This window comes from Heliangelus exortis, chromosome 2, assembly GCF_036169615.1.
Source record: "Heliangelus exortis chromosome 2, bHelExo1.hap1, whole genome shotgun sequence".
Taxonomy (NCBI): Eukaryota; Metazoa; Chordata; class Aves; order Apodiformes; family Trochilidae; genus Heliangelus; species Heliangelus exortis.
In genome coordinates, this window is record NC_092423.1 from 50,001,305 (window position 1) to 50,019,832 (window position 18,528).

General features: G+C 37.2%; 1 protein-coding gene across 1 annotated transcript in view; it reads right to left on the reverse strand.

The window, feature by feature from the left end:
• The window catches only part of BBS9 (Bardet-Biedl syndrome 9), a 282,566-nt gene that overhangs the window by 147,464 nt on the left and 116,574 nt on the right, over positions 1-18,528 (reverse strand). Inside the window, exon 21 of the mRNA XM_071736076.1 lies at positions 5,287-5,469. Coding sequence (XP_071592177.1) covers positions 5,287-5,469 — 183 coding nt within the window. The remainder of the gene's footprint in view (positions 1-5,286; positions 5,470-18,528) is intronic.

Here is an 18,528-nt window from a genome sequence, read left to right on the forward strand (position 1 = left end):
AGACCGAGTGCTGAACCAGAGTTTAACATCCATATCCAAAGATAATATCTAAGTATGGTACTTGAGCTATGTTATTCCTTTGCTTTATCTCCAGTTTGATCACCTATACATGCTTGAGCAAAAGAATAAGTCAGGATCCAGGCACCACTACTCAATTTTTTCACCTCTCCCCTTCTTACCAGACCTTCCCTGCAGAAGGCAGAATGAGCATCTCATTCCTGCACCCTCATTTTCCCCTCACTTGAATGAAAATCTTACACTGCCCTGAAGCAAAGCTAAATTGTAGACTGAGGCTGCCATTTTTTAAATGAGAAATTATATTTTTTTCCAGGAAAAAATAAAAGCCCATTTCTTTCATTTGGGTTATTAAGAGTTTAAAACCCACTAATATTTTTTTTTCCACTTCTGCTGGACTTAGATGCTTGATAGTACCAGAAGAGTCTTTTTGAATCATTTGGTTACATCGCATTGAATCAAATAGGAGGAAGACGTGTTTATTATTTTGATTTTTTTAAATCATCATTTAATATATTTTTCCAGATAGAAAAAACCCAATAAATTTTATGTGCTTCTCCTTCTAAAACTACTGTTTTCTATTTATTTTCAACAGTATTATTAATCTAGTTTCAAAAAAATAAAAAGAGGTAGAAAATAATGTATCTGCTATGAACTTGTATGTTCACAGAAATAAAAAATGGGTTTTGGGTTTTCTGGGTTTTAAGTATTTATTATTTAGAAGTAATTCATAATGTATTATTATGAATAATGAATAATATTAATACTGATAATATATTAATATTGTATATTAATAATACACTATATTGTATATTAACAGTATATTTATATTGTATATTAATATTAGCAGTAAAAAATAATTATTTAGAAGTATTTCAAAATAAAAATTATATTTACACTATATATATCAGTTATACTATATATAGTATAATTTATTCCCAACAGCAAACAACAAAATATAAGATATTTCAGCATGGTTTAAAGTTTCACTGTTTGCATTATAAATACAAGACACAACAAACTAATTCCAGATGTAAGTTACTCTGATCAAGACCTAGGTTGGATTATCCTTTAACTGATGACAAGAATTAGTTCATGTCACACTATACAATACATTTTAAGAATTAGGGCTCACAAAAATGACTCTTGACAAAGATGTAATTATTAGCTCAAAGCTTCAAGAGTACTAAACATTAATGGCAAAATTTGCTGCTGTCAGTCTTGACAGAATTAAGCCTCCTGGAATTACAGAAATAACCTTATCTTTAGTCTTCAGAACTTTCACTCAGTAAAGGATTCTTTCCACAATAGGGTATTTTCTGCATTACTCAAAAACTGTACAGTAAACCCCATCTGCTATCACGGATAAAACCTAGCAGGCTATCTAGTCTTTCCCAAGTGACTGAGCTTTTCTTTTTCTGGTGATTTCCATCCAGATCATCTTACACAAAGAGTACTACGACTCCGATTTGGCACTTCATGATTTTCTTCTGGCACCATCTCTTTTCATCATTGCCTTAATGTTTTTCTATTTTATCTAATCAACACTGTAAAACAGTAGATTTACAGTTACTAACTTAGATTAATTACACTAGATCACAGTGTCACTTAAAAATACACATTTCATCCTCAGGCATTTTTTTGCTTCCAAATGCAACTTCAATAAGCAAGTAAGATCAAATACAGACATACGCTTAGTTGGCATGATTCCAAACATAAATGAAATTAAAATGTACTTCCTTGATGCCACTTTATTACTATTAACTATAGTATCAGAAATGTGACTATATCAAGAAAAATATAATTCTGAGCAATGAAGCACCTGTATGTCGTTATTTGGTAACATCATGAGAACTATGAAAATATTTATCCTTCAGTAAAATCACTGTTGATGGCTATACCACTGAGGGCTCTCCATCAGTCCTGAAGTTAGAATTCTAGTATTGACAGACATTTTTTTCCCTCTGTAACATCTTGAACAAAGAAAGCATTAATAGCTTAATGATCAGACATATGAACCATCAGTCAATCCAGACACCATGCAACCATTGTATCAAAAGTATCCCATGTAGCATAAACCCTTTGAACCCTCTAAATTAGCCTGGAAAAATTCCCTTCTTTCCCAAAAGGATTTCCTAAGGCAAACACTTGCTCTATGACAAACTCAGCATTTTTCAAATGTGTTTTTCCATCCTAATAACTCAGCTCAGGAGAATATAATAATTGAAAAATATTCCTTAAAATGTTCCTTGTTTAGTACGTTATAGTACTTCAAATTGTTGTCACACTCTATGCTAGTCTTGCAGAAGTCACCAATTCTGAAAAAAAGTGAACTGCAGAATGAAACCTGATACATCATTAACATTATTACAGCAATCATGGATTCTTTTGTCTCCAAAAGCATTCTAAAATAGTTATCTACAATGTATTTCAACAGGTAGTAAACATACAACTCAAAATCAGTATATATTTTAAAGTAGAATTTGTATGGAACCGTAACACTATGCTCTGAAATACTACAATATTAAATTGTTATATGTTGAATATGGCTTTCACTTTAGTCCCAGAGTAACAAAGAGCATTAGGACAAAACTGCACCTACCTTCCACAAGAATAATACTAACCCATACAAAATTTTGACATAATTTTCTTAATGGTTTCATTAGTAGAAGGATTAGCTCATTTATCCCACTGATCAAAATCAGAGATCAGACAGAACTCATTTCATGTCTGGTGTTATACTTCTCAGGTTACACGGAACTCATGGAATAATCACTGAAAAAGGGAAACATCCTTGTATCTCCAATCCTAAACATGAGCAACCCTTTTAGTCAGTTTAATAAAAGCAATACTATTTAGGTGCTGGTTGTAAATTCACTGCTGAAAATAAAACACACTGACAAATATCTGTTATTCCCAGAAAATATATGTTTGCAGTGTTACTTCCACTGTATCTTTGTAGATAAGAACATAAAAATCTACATGTTCTTCACCAAAATTTACAGCAACAGAAACTATTTAACATTCTGAGAAAAAAAATGGTGACCGTGGGAACACAAAACACCACTTTGGTATTTGTTCAATATCTAACAGAGGTAACTGCTAGGCCTAGAAAACAAGATGTAATCTGTTCTACATAGGATGACATGCATGAGAATAACAGAGAAGCATTTCTTTTTATGGCAACAGTATATTCACAACATTTCCCTTTTATTAAAAAAAACACTTCCATAGTTTAGTGCTTACAAGACAGAAAATATTCTGGAGATGTAAACTGCATCCAAACTGTCTTCTAACATGTTACCTCCAAATAAAAATAGAAAAAAAAACTGTGCAGAATTTTTAGAAGGATAAATGAAAATAATACAGAGAACAGTCTTTCACTAGTGTTCCACTCAACTGCATGCAAAAAAACCTAGCAAGCAAGCTATCTAGGAGCTTCTGTCTGTAAATATGACTGGTATGTCAGACTTCTCCCTTTCCTGCCTAAACTTATCCTTAAATTACATTCAGATTTGTGTGGTATAACAACTTCAATATGGCATGTATTTCAGTATTCTGTAAAAGTTTCATTTTCATTTCCATTTCTACCTCCAGTTACTGTTGGTTTACATTTTTCATCCTGGCTGCTCTGCAGGATGTACTTCCTTACAATATTTATGTGAGGTCTTAAAGCTTTAACATGGGATATTGGTAACTACTATTTCAAAACCACACTGAGAGATATACTGAAGTGATATCCTGTATTATAGCACACACAACAGATTTCACCATGTTTTAACAAAATGTGTCGAAGCATTGCAATTCCGGATGGCACAATAAAAGTGAGTAATGCAAAAAAAATGGTTGGCTGGGCTTTTATCAGATTCATATGAACTATCTTTCAATTCCATTCATGGGAATCCATACTCTTTTGTTGTGCAGATTGACTTGTAAAGTTTTAATGAGGACACAAAACCAAAAAAACCCCTCCAAAATACCTTTTGCTTTGCCTGCTATGGGTCAGTATCACGTAAAATGACAAAACACTTTTCACCCCAATACAGAAATTGCAGATGATCCTAGCTACACTTGGAACCCAGTAAAAGCTCTCTAAATGGCCACAAAACATTCTAAGTACTCTGGGCATGTAGCAAAATCTTGAATCACTATATATTGCAAAAAGAGTGACACAGCACTGGCACAGGCTGCCCAGGGAGGTTGTGGAGTCTCCTCTGGAGACATTAAAACCCACCTGGACGTGTTCTTGTGTGGCCTGGTTTAGGTGACCCTGCTCTGTCAGGGGGGTTGGACTTGACGACCTCCCAGTGTCCCTTCCAACCCCTAACATTCTGTGATTCTGTGTGAAAGCATTAAAAATAATGTGTACTTGGATCATCCTAATTTTTTTTCTATAGAAGTCAGTTGTGAGGGGTTATGTGCTATCCTTTACAGTTCAGATACCTAAAAGACACTGTTGAGAAATACTAATGCCAGAGTTTGTTTATTCTGCTGTCATGCTGCCTTTAAGTACTTTACTCTAAAACCCAGTAAGAAGGCTGGACTTGAAACTAACTGAAGATCAACTCATTCCTTGATTAAACTAAACAGTGTTTATCTGGCAAGCTCAGGCAAGGGTAGAGTACAGCATTATCTTTACAGATCATTCTCTAGGTTTTGCACAGAATCTTATGCAGTTGCATTCACTAAATCAAAGCAGAATTTGCAAGATATATACAAAACACAGGACTATGTAGAGCATGGCTTGGAGAATACAAATACATTAACTATTCTCATTATTTTCTTTCTATAACTTTCATCCATTACATAAAGCCATGCTGAAACACTGAGGACAAAGTATGGCAAATGCTTAACACACTGTATTATTGTGTGTACATGTCTAGATTTTATAGTTCTCTTGGAATGTGTGCATGTAATTACAAACGTACGTATATTATATAGTATTTATATTGAAGTCTTCAAACAATTGGGGCTGTTTGTGCTGACAACTGAACAGAAGTTAAAACCAGCTAAACTTACATGAGACATTCTTACTTGGCTTGATATGGAAGGATTAAACAGAAGTTAACCAGTATCACCACTGTCTTCTAATGAATTTTATGATCTACAACTACTTTTCCACTTTTCTGTGAAATCAATTTCACTCGCAAACACCTACTTAATAAGGCTATTAAATCACTTCCACATTCAGTCTTCAACAAAATATACAGGGAAATATATACATTTAAGCACTTAAAACTCTGTCAATGAGCAGTTCTTACAGATTCTTACCAGCTCTTGTGTATCTTCTGCTAATGGCAAAAAAGTAGCTTCTAGAATAGCAACTTGATCAGTGCTGAGCTTCTGCCACAGACTAATCAGCATAATCATCAGATGGGTGGCACATTTCAACTTTGTGAATGCCTGGAACATCTTGGCTTGGTTTTCTTCTGCTGCATCTGCTAGAGCTATTACCTGCAAAAATTACAAAGTATATTAAGTAAAATTTAACATCCATGAACACTCAGTGGTGAAATTACCTTTGGTACACTCCTGCTTTCTTTTAGAAGATCCTGAGGAATTCTGTTTTCCATAAACACCAACCACAGAGTATTAAAAAAGTTATCTTCTAGATTATTCTTTGGCATACCCAGGCAATTTCAAGTCCATAGGGCAACACAATTTATCTATCTAGTGCAATCAGTGTGGAAAGAATTCTGTTTAAAGCTCATTCTTAATATACTGGGATGATCCCCATCCCCATGCAGTGCTACAGGCTGGGCACAGAGTGGCTGAGAGCAGCCAGACAGAGAGGGACCTTGGAGTCTGGATTGACAGGAAGCTGAACATGAGCCAGCAGTGTGCCCAAGTAGCCAAGAAGGCCAATGGCATTCTGGCCTGTATCAGGAACAGCGTGGCCAGCAGGTCCAGGGAAGGGATTCTGCCCCTGTACTCAGCCCTGGTGAGGCCACACCTCGAGTACTGTGTCCAGTTCTGGGCCCCTCAGTTTAGGAAGGATATCGAGGTCCTGGAGCAGGTCCAAAGGAGGACAACTGGGCTGGTGAAGGGACTCCAGCACAGATCCTATGAGGAGAGGCTGAGGGAGCGGGGGGTGTCCAGTCTGGAGAAGAGGAGGCTCAGAGGAGACCTCATCACTCTCTACAACTCCCTGAAAGGAGGGTGTAGCCAGGGGGGGTTGGTCTCTTTTCCCAGGCAACGCTCAGCAAGACAAGAGGGCACGGTCTCAAGTTGTGCCGGGGGAGGTTTAGGTTGGACATTAGAAAGAATTTCTTTACTGAGAGGGTGATCAGACATTGGAATGGGCTGCCCAGGGAAGTGGTGGATTCTCCGTCCCTGGAGATATTTAAAAAGAGACTGGATGTGGCACTCAGTGCCATGGTCTGGTAACTGCAGTGGTAGTGGATCAAGGGTTGGACTTGATGATCTCTGAGGTCCCTTCCAACCCAGCCAATTCTATGATTCTATGATATCACCTAATATGTGAGAACAAACTAACTTCCAGGTTTGTACCACACAAAACACTAACCCTTACATGATCAGCAAGCCTACAGTAATTAATCAAAACCAACACATTTATTTAGTGCAATTAAGAATGCAATATATATTTCTATATGAACACAACCACCATCTCTTCCTAGTTGCATTAGTTGCTTCAGGTTTTACTGCAAAATGTAAACATTATGTATATGAAAGCAAAACCACTTTAACTAACAGGCATTATCAGAGACTTTTCAAAATACAAAAAAATGGCAGATTCACTTCTTGCAAGATAAGAAGACAGTTTTGCTGAATACTTGAAGATGGGGAAAGTGGTATTCCATGATCTACTCAGTTCAGAAAGAATTTCTCACTGTATATAATGTTGTCAACTCATAGCAATACAATTAGTATTTTGAAAAATACTATTAGTGCCTTTTTTCTTGAAATAGAATGTTTTTCCATTGCTGGTGAAAAGTGAAGATGACAGTGATTACAATATGAAATTGCTGTAATTTCTATTTGACAAGAAATTTTCTGTGGTATTTACACTGAATCATTTCAACTGAAAAAAAGGAACAAAGGTTAGGGGTTTATCTTGGGGGAACACAACCTACAGGACCTGTTCTCATGAATGCCACTACATCTTCATGCTGCCTGAATAACACTTGGCTCACAGCAGCACTGATTAGCTTAATTGTCATTTAAATGAACACAAATCACCTCTCTAAACCACTTTCTCCTTCTATTTATTTGTCTGCAAAATGGGTAATAGGTGCTTGACTGGATTGTGAAAAGCCTCACAGAAATGCAGTTAAAGTGTAATTAGTATTACAACAGTATTTACAAAGTACAACTTGCAGAGCTTGATCTGTTAACATCTGGCAACAGTAGAAAACCGAAAATACTATACAACGCATCTTCAGCCGGGAAGGAAAGCCAACCAGCTGTTAGCATTTGGTGGAGGAAAACTATTTTTAAACTACAACACTGGCATTAGAGATGCGTGTGTTCCCTGCAAGCTCCCATGTGACTGGGAAGATAAAGAAAACAGAATTTAGGGAACTATAAATATGAAACATTTCAAACAAAATGTGCTGATAGCTTTTGTTTCAGATTTTTAAATGTAATGTTTCCAAATAAATTGGAGAACTCATTTTACACTGCATAATTCAGAGCCAAGTAACAAAATAAGGAAAAAAAGCACAGCTAACTATGTGAAGGACAAATGAGAAATTCCAAATAGTGAAAACCAACATGACATAGAGGAGGGTAACGTGCCATGTAACTGTGCCCACATCCAGCTTGCTCAGACCCTTATGACCCATCAGACCCTCATGTTCTTCCTCCTTCATGTTCTATACAAAGTGGAGTTCCATACCACAGCCACTTTTCAGCAGCCATGGGTGATAAAGCTACGTGACAAATACAACACTACATAGTACCCTACATCACTTGCATCTGACCACTCTAACCAGTAAATTGTTTGCACTATACAGCTTCATTTTGTTGAGAAGAAAAGCAACAACTGTCAAGTTCTCAGCCTCAGAGGGCCCCTCAAAGATCTACTCATCTTTCCTGTCCAATATGCATTTCTGAACTTTGGCAAGAAACATACACTGGGATGAATTTAACACACTGATGAGATTCCTTACTGGATGGACTAGTGCAATGGATAAATTCAGAATTCCTGAAATTTGGAATACAGGCAAGTTAGCCTCCTCAATTTTGCTGAAGAAGGCAAACACAGTTGTGTTACGGCGAGCCTTCTTTCTTTCGGGGACTCAGTTCTTCTCCGGGAGCTCTTTCCTGCTGTTCCTCTCCTCAGGCGTCTTCATCTGCTTCTGGGAGCATGCCTTTTACCTAGCCCTTCAGCCCCGCCCACTTCCTGCTGGGGCAGGCCCTAATTAGTGGGCACACCTGGGCTTAAGCTCCCAGTTCATTATCAGTGACACCTGAGGACTTATGGTCTTCTCTACATTTCCCCCCTTTTTATTGTTTGTTGAAAAAAAAAAAAAATAAACTGCATTTTTTCAATAGGCCTTGACATTTTCATTATTTTTCATTATTTTTCAGCATTTACAATAATTTACAATTCATATTTTTAAAACATTTCATTCGGACATAATTACAATTCATATTTTTAAAACATTTCATTCGGACATAATTCATTTAAAGTAAATGCTTTGGGCCCCACAGGGCACTCAGCTAAGAGCATCGAGGGGGCACCGGATAAACATTTAATTATTTTCATCATTTTTCAACAAACATATTTCTCAAAGTAAACGCCTCGGGCCCCGCGGGACACTCAGCTAAGAGCATCGAGGGGGCACCGGATAGACATTTAATTATTTTCAATAAATATATATTTTTTCTTAGCCTTTATGGAGGGAAAGTTCAGGCTCTTACCGGCCTTTTTGCTTTGGTCTTTATTATCAGCAGGAGATGAGGTCTCATGAGCACCAGCTCAGCTTTCGCTGGTACTCGCCACCTCGGAATGCCTGGCCATGCAGAGACTTCTCCGAGCATTCGGCGCACCAGTCTTATCGCGTGTCCCTAGGGCCCCGTTTTCAGGACCGCACTATCGCGTGTCCCTGGGGGCTCCGTTTCAGGACCGCGTTGTGTGTCCCTGGGAGGCTCCGTTTCAGGACCGCGTTATCGCGTGTCCCTGGGAGACTCCGTTTCAGGGGCCGCACTGACTTGATGCGCACTCAGAGCTCCGCTTCAGCTTCAGCATTCCTCGGGCTTGAGTTCCACGCGCCAACTTGCTGTGCCTTTCGAGCCTCATTCTTCTCTCCCGCCTGGCTCGCCATACCGGGCTGTTGTATCTTGCCGTGCTGGGCTTCTATTTTGAGCTTCTACACGCCGCCTTCCGCATTTAAGCTAGGCCTTGTGGAGCTTGTTCCCGTGGTTGCGTTTTTGGAGCTCTTTTCTTAGAGCGTCCCGCACCACTGTGGTGTCTCCATCCGACGTGGTTGCGTATTTCGAAGCTCTTTTTATCGCCTTTCGCATTTAAGCCAGGCTTTGTAGAGCTTCCCGCAACCAACGTGGTCGTGTAAAGCTTCTTATATTACCTCAGTGTTCACGGCTGCTGTTGTTGCCCGCATTCTCCACCAAATGTTACGGCGAGCCTTCTTTCTTTCGGGGACTCAGTTCTTCTCCGGGAGCTCTTTCCTGCTGTTCCTCTCCTCAGGCGTCTTCATCTGCTTCTGGGAGCATGCCTTTTACCTAGCCCTTCAGCCCCGCCCACTTCCTGCTGGGGCAGGCCCTAATTAGTGGGCACACCTGGGCTTAAGCTCCCAGTTCATTATCAGTGACACCTGAGGACTTATGGTCTTCTCTACACAGTTGCTCTTCTGTGACATCTACCTTAAACCCACTTGCACAACACAGGTAAAGGACACCTTTTAGACTGAGTCACTAATGAACTCCCAGATGGTCTCTCACTTTGCACTGTATTTTAGTTCCCACTGTACTGTATTCTTCAGAAGCAGAAATTGCATAAAGAGAAGTAACTGACACTGCCTTTTCCTTTAAAAATCCTTCATTTTAGAATCTTTCTTCCTATTTTATAACCATGAACAAAGGAGATGCTCACCTCTTCATAAACTATAGATGTAAAACAAATATTCCAGTACTCCCAGTCAATACCTAAAGTAACAAGCCTACAAGTTATCATCAAAGTAGCTTAATAAAAAAAACTTTTAAAGTAGACCTGTTAAAAAAGTTTCTCTTTGGCACAGAATTCTACCAATATAATGCACAATAACACCAGACAAAAATTCTATCAGTGACAGGCCTAAGTTTCTAGAAGAGAGGTGCAGTCTTGGAGTGTTGCAGGTCACTGAAACATATAGCAATTAAATCATTACATGGCTGCATGTACAGAAGTTCTACTTAACACTTGCAGAGAAAACAGAGAGGGGAAAACATTTCTAAGTACCTACTGTTTAGTTAATAGATGAGGAAGTGACCTAACGCAGCTTCCTGAGATATGGAATATCCAGGACAAGAGAATATAATTACTGTATGATAATGTAGGCACACACAACCCTTGTAGTTTTTGAAAAGCCTATATGCTTTTTAAAAGTAAGATGTCAAGCACTTGAAAACTGCAAACTAATGGTGACTCAAGTTTTAAAAACAATCAAATTTCTCCATTATTACATAGCAACCATGATTAGATAATCAGATTATCTCCATTAAAGATATTTTTAGGGTGTTGTTGAATATCCAGCAGTAACTTCAAAATTACTAATCCCTCTTAAAAAAGGCTTGCAACATACCCACTCTTGTATATTCAGACAAGTTCCCTGGGGCAATAATGAACATCACCCTCCCAGGTTTATTCTCATACAAAAAAATACAAACGCAATTCCAAAAATACTAAATTCCTTCTTATTAGCTTGCTAGGAAGTTGAAGAAAACTTTGAAAAAAATAAAGGGCAATAAATGAGCATGAAGTTCCAGAGAGCTTTCTTTTGAGTTGGTAGCATATTTTCTTGGAGTCCCTAACACCACAGGGACTGAAAACACTCACAGGTGTTACGCCATATTCTAAAATGAAGATCAGGCAATGTGACTGCCAATTTGTTTTTCTTTTTATAAAACAGCCAAGAAAAACATAACTGTCCACCACTGGTGAAACTTTAGTCAACTAGTCTTATTCTCACCTACTTCAATCCTATGGGGTTCAGCTTCCATTAAATTTGAAGTATTTCCATTTTCAGCAGAAATCAAATTTGCACAGAACAAAAGTTTAGCACTTAAAGAATAAAGAATCTATTTACATTTCATCAATATAGCACTTGGGAGCAAGTCCTCTATGCAAAATTATTTTAAATATGAAAAACAGCATCAGAAATTTTAATTATTTTGAAATGGACACAATTTTTGGGAATTATTGGGACTATTATATAAATTACTCCACAGTAAACTAATCCATAATCAAAGTCTTTATACCTGGTTTTAAAAGACACATTCTGTTCACACTTACACAAGCAAAACCACATCACAATCTCATAGGTCTCTTCTGCCAATCTTTCTTATGGAATAATTTGTTGCAAGCTAGTTAATTTTTTAAAAGAACTAGATCTTCCTCAAGCAGAGGTTTAATGCATATGAGATCAGAAAACAGGGCACTTACTACAATTTTATTTCACCCTTTCCCCTATTCATTCACTTTAGAGAATGAAAATACAACTCGGTTTCTAAATCTATAAGATCTAACAGAATATTTTTTGTGGTTTTAAGAAGTCTCCATCACATATCCTAGTTCATATAGAACACATTTTTTTCCGTGGAAGCAAGTCCCTTTGTTTACCTTGCACACATGGCATGCAGCCACATACAGAAACTAAGACATCAGCAAAGCAAATCTTTAAAGCAGAAAAGACCACATAAGTGATAATATCAATTTAACTCATAAAGTCCTGAAAATCCCTTTTTCTGGGAGCAAACTTTTTTTTTTTTTTTTTTTTTCAGGCAATTCTCAAAATAGTTTACACAGTAACAAAACAGTGATTAGGACCCTGCTTCCCTGTGCAGACCATCTCACTCAACAACCATTGTGCACACAGGTTCTGACAGGTGACTAAAGCTTTATGGAATGCAGGCAAAGATATCCATGTCAGGGAGTGATCCTTATCAAACACTCCATCACCAGAAAGAATAACCATGTCATTCCCACACGGGAGCACTTTTAAACACTGCAGCATTCTCACAGCACTGCGATGGGTATGTGAGAGCATAGGTTGGGATTAAGTGCCTCAGGCCACAATTATCTGACCCTCATAAGAATGCCTCAGATACTGCAAATGATGACCACAGTTTTTAAACTGTGGCATATGCCCACCATGATGACAACAAAGCAGCAATTCACTAGACAGAAAAATACTCAACTTTCAAGTGAAGCTCAACCTGACTTCAATCTGAGAAGACAGTACAGCTGAAAGACATTTCAGTATGATCCATCCTTTATCTGGATGCACCCAGCTATCTCTCGAAATTTAATTGTGCCACCTGATGAATGTGAAACTACTACTCAACACAAGTCATGACTATGGCAGCCTGTGCCTCTGGAAACTAAAACAGAGAGATTAAAGAACTACTGAAGGTTGCATGAGAAGGTGTATTTTTTTTTTGTTTCTTCTATATTATTTCCACAACAGAACTATCATTAACAACTCTACTGCACTTTTTAGAGTTTGTCATGAAGTAGTATGATTTCCATGCACAACACAGGTTGCAGGTTAATATGGCAGTCAACTCAAATACTCTGTAAGAACCAAATGCATGTACTGTTTAAATTCAGAATCCTCTTTTGAGACTTCATGTCTCAAAAGCCATGATTTACCTCCACAAAACAAAGTGATAGTGGATTATTATCAAGGAGTCTCCTGCAGCATTATTTTATTTTTGTTTACTAACTAGTGAAAATGATGTCCACCACTTTGCTGACAACTGGTGTCCCTCAGGACTTCACACTGGGACCAGTACAATTTAGTATCTTCTTCAGTGATATAGACAGTGGGATCAAGTGTGCCATCAGCACAGTTTGCCATTCAGACAGATCTGGACAAGCTCAAGAAGTGGGCCCATATGAACTTTGTGATGTTTAATAATGTCCTCCACATGGGTCAGGGCCATGATCCTCAGTATCAATACAGCCTGGGGGACAAAGGGAATGAGAGGAGCCCTGAGGAAAAGAACTTGGGGGTACCAATAGATTAAAAGCTGGGCATGAGCCAGATAACAATGTGTACTTGAAGCTCAGAAAGCCAACTGTACCCTAAACTGAATCAAAAGAAGTGTGAGAAGCAGGTCAAGGGAGGTGACTCTGCCCTCTGCCCTGGTGAGACCCCACCAGAAATACTGCATCCAGTTTTGGAGCCCTCAGCACAAGACAGATATGGACCTGCTGGAGTGAGCCCACTGTCATCAAAACTGATGACAGGGATGGGGCACCTCTCTCATGAAGACAGGCTGAGAGAGTTGGGGTTGTTCAGCCTGGAGCAGAGAAGGCTCCAGGGAGACCTTATTGCAGCCTGTCAGTAGCTAAAGGGAGCTTAGAAGAAAGATGGGGAAAAAATTTTTAACAGGGCCTGTTGACATAGGACAAGCAGTAATGATTTTAAGCTGAATGAGGCTAGATATAGACTAGATATTAGGAAGAAATTTTTTACAATAAGAGTGGTTAAACATGAACAGGTGGTAGATGCCCCATCCCTGGAATCATTCAAGGTCATATTGGATGGGGCTCTAAACAATCTCATCTAGTTGAGGAAGTCCCTGCTCATTGCAGAGGGATTAGATTAGATGACTTTTAAAGGCCCCTTCCAACCCAAATCATTCTATGACTCTACATTGATAATGAAAATATTTTGCAATAAAGTAACTATCATTTCAGGTATACAGTGACATAGTATGAATACGGTCAATTTAAAAGGAAAGAGATCTCTACTTTTTTCATTTTTTCTCTTTAGGACATTCAATAAGAAAACAGGGTATTACTGTCTCTTCCCCCGGCTTTTATCTATGCCACTACACACCAACCAATTTTTTTCATTTCTGAAAAATATTTAGTGAGTTCAGAACCTTAGGCACCTGAACACATTATCCAAGGGTGCATGATAGTTAATACACTGAAAGCCAAATTAAAACTCTGATAGATCAATATCACCTAGCTCCACAAGAAATTTCTGATTTGTCTGGACTAAGAATTTAAAACAAGTTATGCCTGTTAAATTTAAGCATGAAAAATACTTGGTTAGTTCTACTTTAAATGGGTGTGATCTAACTAAAGGAAGCAGATTCATATTCCATTAAGTCTAAACATGCAGCTCTTCATATGAAGAAATGAGTTTTATAAATCAAAACATATCAGTGTTTTACACTGCTGCCTACCATTATTGGAACTTCCTTGTTTAAATCCACAGTAACAGAAAAGAAAAACTCCTGTTGTCTCTGGTGTTCCATCAGGACTGCAGTTGGATTACAGCTAACAGGATTTTAACTTGATTAATATATTTTTCTCTATCTGCTTCTTTGTTGGTTTTTGGGTTGGTTTTTTTTCTTTTTTTTGGGGGGAAGGGAGGTGCTGGTTTTTTGTTTGGTTGGTTTCTTAAGGAGTTTGGCATTTTTCAGAAGCCAGATTTATTAATATGGCTGATAGGAAGAATACCTGGAAGACAATTATTTAAATACCTGAAGAACTTGACCTGCTCTTCATAGCCTATCTACAAATAAAGATTGAAGGCAGTTCTGCATCTGAACAAATGCTTGTTATTTGGTAGAGCTATAAAATATTATGGGGCAGAGAAAAAAAAAAATTTGAAGGGAAGCTAAAAACATATTCCAAAATGCATATGATTCTTCCCAGTTCTACATTATAGTAAGTTCTACATTATAAAATCCAGATTTAAAAGTGTGCTTATAAAGTTAGCATCTTACCTGAGGGAAATCTGTTACAAATCACAAAAAATGCAAGAAGCCAGTAAGTTACAATGAATCCTCTACTTACCCCTACAAAACAGATGCTCAACTTAAGCATAGTGGATATGCTAAGAAATGCAGAGACATGTCTCAGAATCTCTGACAGTCAATGAATATTGAAGACATAGTTTCACTGGGAAGCTGTAGCTGAACTGGCCACAATGTATTAAAAAAAAAAACATACAGCCAAACATTAGTAAATGGAGATAAACATGTGGAGAGCTTGGTTTATATCTGCAAATATATGGTACTGTGCAATGATGACCAAAAAATTTTTTCAACAAAGAAATAAATTTTCAACAGTGAAGTTGCAAGCTTTATATATTAAAATAAGCAGTGAACCTACAGAAAAAGACTGAAAAACTAACATGAGCCTCATCCTGCATAATTCTAATTTTATTTTAGTCCAATGGGATCTATGGATGGCCAGGTAATAAAGAGAGACCCGTTAGATCCTACTTCAGTAAAAATTTATGTATAGTGAAGCTAAGAGGGTAAAATCAAGGTTTTTGAATATAGTAGGAATGTTGCACTGACTCAGTAAAGGCAGGATTTCATCCTAAAAGACCACTACATATGACCAGTCATATGGGAAAAAAATAGGGGAAAAAAAAGGAAGAAAGAAAAAAAAAAACCAAAAACCCACACATTTCCAGCATGTTAGATACCAGGTGATGAGTGCAGTTTTAGAAATATAGAACAAAATCCACAATTAATTTTTTTCCAGAAAGTACACAGTAAATCTCATCTCCTAAATCAGGCTCATCTCATTTATATTTTATTATAACAATGGAAAACTGCAAACACTGATAAACATGTCTTAGAAATGTTAATAAAACCAAATTGAATTAGGAGATAATATAGATATTTTTCCACTTGTATAGACGAACACAAAGCCATACCAGCAAATTCTATTCCAATACCTTCAACAATAAAAGTATCAACACCAAATAAATCAGCGAGCTGGTCAAAACAGAAAAGTTGTAAGCTAAATTCCAAGCCCACCTAATCACACTTGTAATTTTGGCATTTCTGCCTCATACTGAATCACCTGAGAAACTTTCAAGAACTCCTCATTGAGGCTGAGCTAGCATATAATTTTAAGTGTTTTAAGTGTTTACAAAAACATTGTGGCTGGTAACACAATGTCTGGAAGTAACAGCAGGACTTGGAATGGTTAAACTAAAAGAATACACTGTGGAAACAAATTCTAAACATAGCAATCAAAGAAAATGGATGGCAGGGTAATTAGAAGCTCAAATTTAACTACAACACTAATTTCAGGCCATTAAATTACTTTTCTATTTTGAGACACTTGATAGAATTTCTCTATTCTAAGTAAAATCTTGAGGACATGTGCCAGTACATTTGGAAATAAAACAGGCTTCTCAAGTCAAAGTGCTAATGTCACAAAACATATGAATTGCTAGCCTGAATACCTTGTCTTTGAGTTACAAGTTTTCCTTAATTTCTTCTATATTTTATTGTAAAAGAGGCATAATAATTTCAAAACAAAGCAAAATCATTACAAAATGCAGGTTTTGTAAAACGTAGTCTAAAAGAGTTTACATAAAACTTGAAGAGAATGCAGCAAAGTGATTGGAGTTCATTATGTTTTACTGAATTTACTAGTGTAAAGAACCAAAACAAGACAGAACCACCACAACTTTTTAAAAAGAGTCATGTAGGGAAAATAAAAATTCATTGTTCATGCAAAGTTCCACAAGAGTAAATTTCAGCCTAAGTAGACTTGTGTTCCTTCACAGAACACAATAATGCTTGTTCCTAGACAATACTTGGCAAACAACCTTTACAAACTTGATCTGCATTCTACCTCATCTGATAGTCAACTTCTATGATAACAGTTGTTGATACACAGGTGTGGTTATTTTCAGTGATGTCAATTTCATTTTATGGGAGCAAGATAAGTGCCAATATATGAAAAATATCATCCTGCTCATTAACACAGTAGATGGATTTTTACTAATAATGAAGAAGCGAAGAGCTTAACGTATCCCTGGCCTGGGATCCTCCATCTATACAAAAAGAAAGAAAACAAAAAAAGGAACTGCCTGAAACAACACTATAGTGTATTCAGAGGCAACTCTTCAGGTGGTCATCAAAAGAACACACTTTTAGGTCATCAAATTCTCTGTGCTGCAGACAACAGTCAATGACACCTATTATTCTGCACACTTTGAATGGCATCTTCTAGCTCTCTTCTCTTGAACTAGCAAATTATGAAAACTTCAAGCTGAAATACCCTGCTAAATCACCAGCACAAAGCCCACCAGCACAGAATCAGTAGCAGTTTTCTTTATACGTACACCTTCTGTAATAACACAATAAACTCAGGAAGCACATTCTGCCAGCTAAACCTAGGAGTTAGAACTTAAGCAGAAACAAAAACAAGCAAATGTTCATCCCCCAAACTGGTACATCCTATGTGGAAAATAAGATGAGCAGCAAAACATAGTTTCAGTGTGTAAGAATTATTTCATCACAGGACTATTTTGATTATATAAGTATGCCTCACCACAGGCTATGGATTTGTGTCCATTAAAGTAAACACCAACATTATACATGCAAGCATGTAACTACAGGATTGGAACTTTATTATTAATCGTAACATTTTATGCTGTCCTCCCACTTTACTTCTAAATGTATCTAAAGCTATATGGCTTTCTAACATTAATTTATTTCAAAATACATTATTTAACTGTGCAATTGTAGTCTCTTGGCCTTTGAAAAATGTCATGAAAAAACAGTTCAAAATTGGCAGGATTGGCAAAAGTGCTTTACACATGTGTGAAATACAACTTTTCCCTTAATTGCATCAAAGCAACTTCTAATTCATTTCCCACACTGTTGTTCTTTTCCTTAAAATAAATGATAGAATAGCTAGCAAACAGATTAAAGAAACTCCTCCCAATATGTTTAGCACCAATTATCTATTGAAAGAACAGCTGTGTGGCAAACTTGCCAGTTTTTAAGAAAAACACATTTTTGACCTAATCTCACTACCTAGGAACCCTGATAGAAAAGCAAGACAGCTAAGGCCACCTGTAATAAAACGGGGAATAACCTCTTGCCTTCAAAAAGGCTTTGGAGGCACACTCAAAGTTCAATTCAACTCTAGTTCTTAGAAGAAAGCCATTTTTTCCATGAAACAAAAAAGTTTTACACAACCCACCATCAATGTGCAAAAATAAATGCATTTATACTGCAGCCTTCCATGTGAATAGCTTGGACTTGTTTTTTTCCTGACAGCTGAGTCTATGTAGGAGGATAAGACAAGATATGTAATGGTCTTTTTTTTTTAATTTAGACTAAGATTCCCACTGGGGCAGTAGGAGAGCAGAAGAAAGAGACAGCAAGTGGCAGTTCAGCTTCAGTGTCTGGAATGTGATAATTAACCTTGTAACTTTCTTTGATTTAAATCTAGAAAAATTTCCTCACTGTCTGAGCAGAAGTTTAAGGACAGTTCTACTGCATAATATTTGGATTAACAAACAGCACCTCTAATTATGTAGAGCAGGAAAG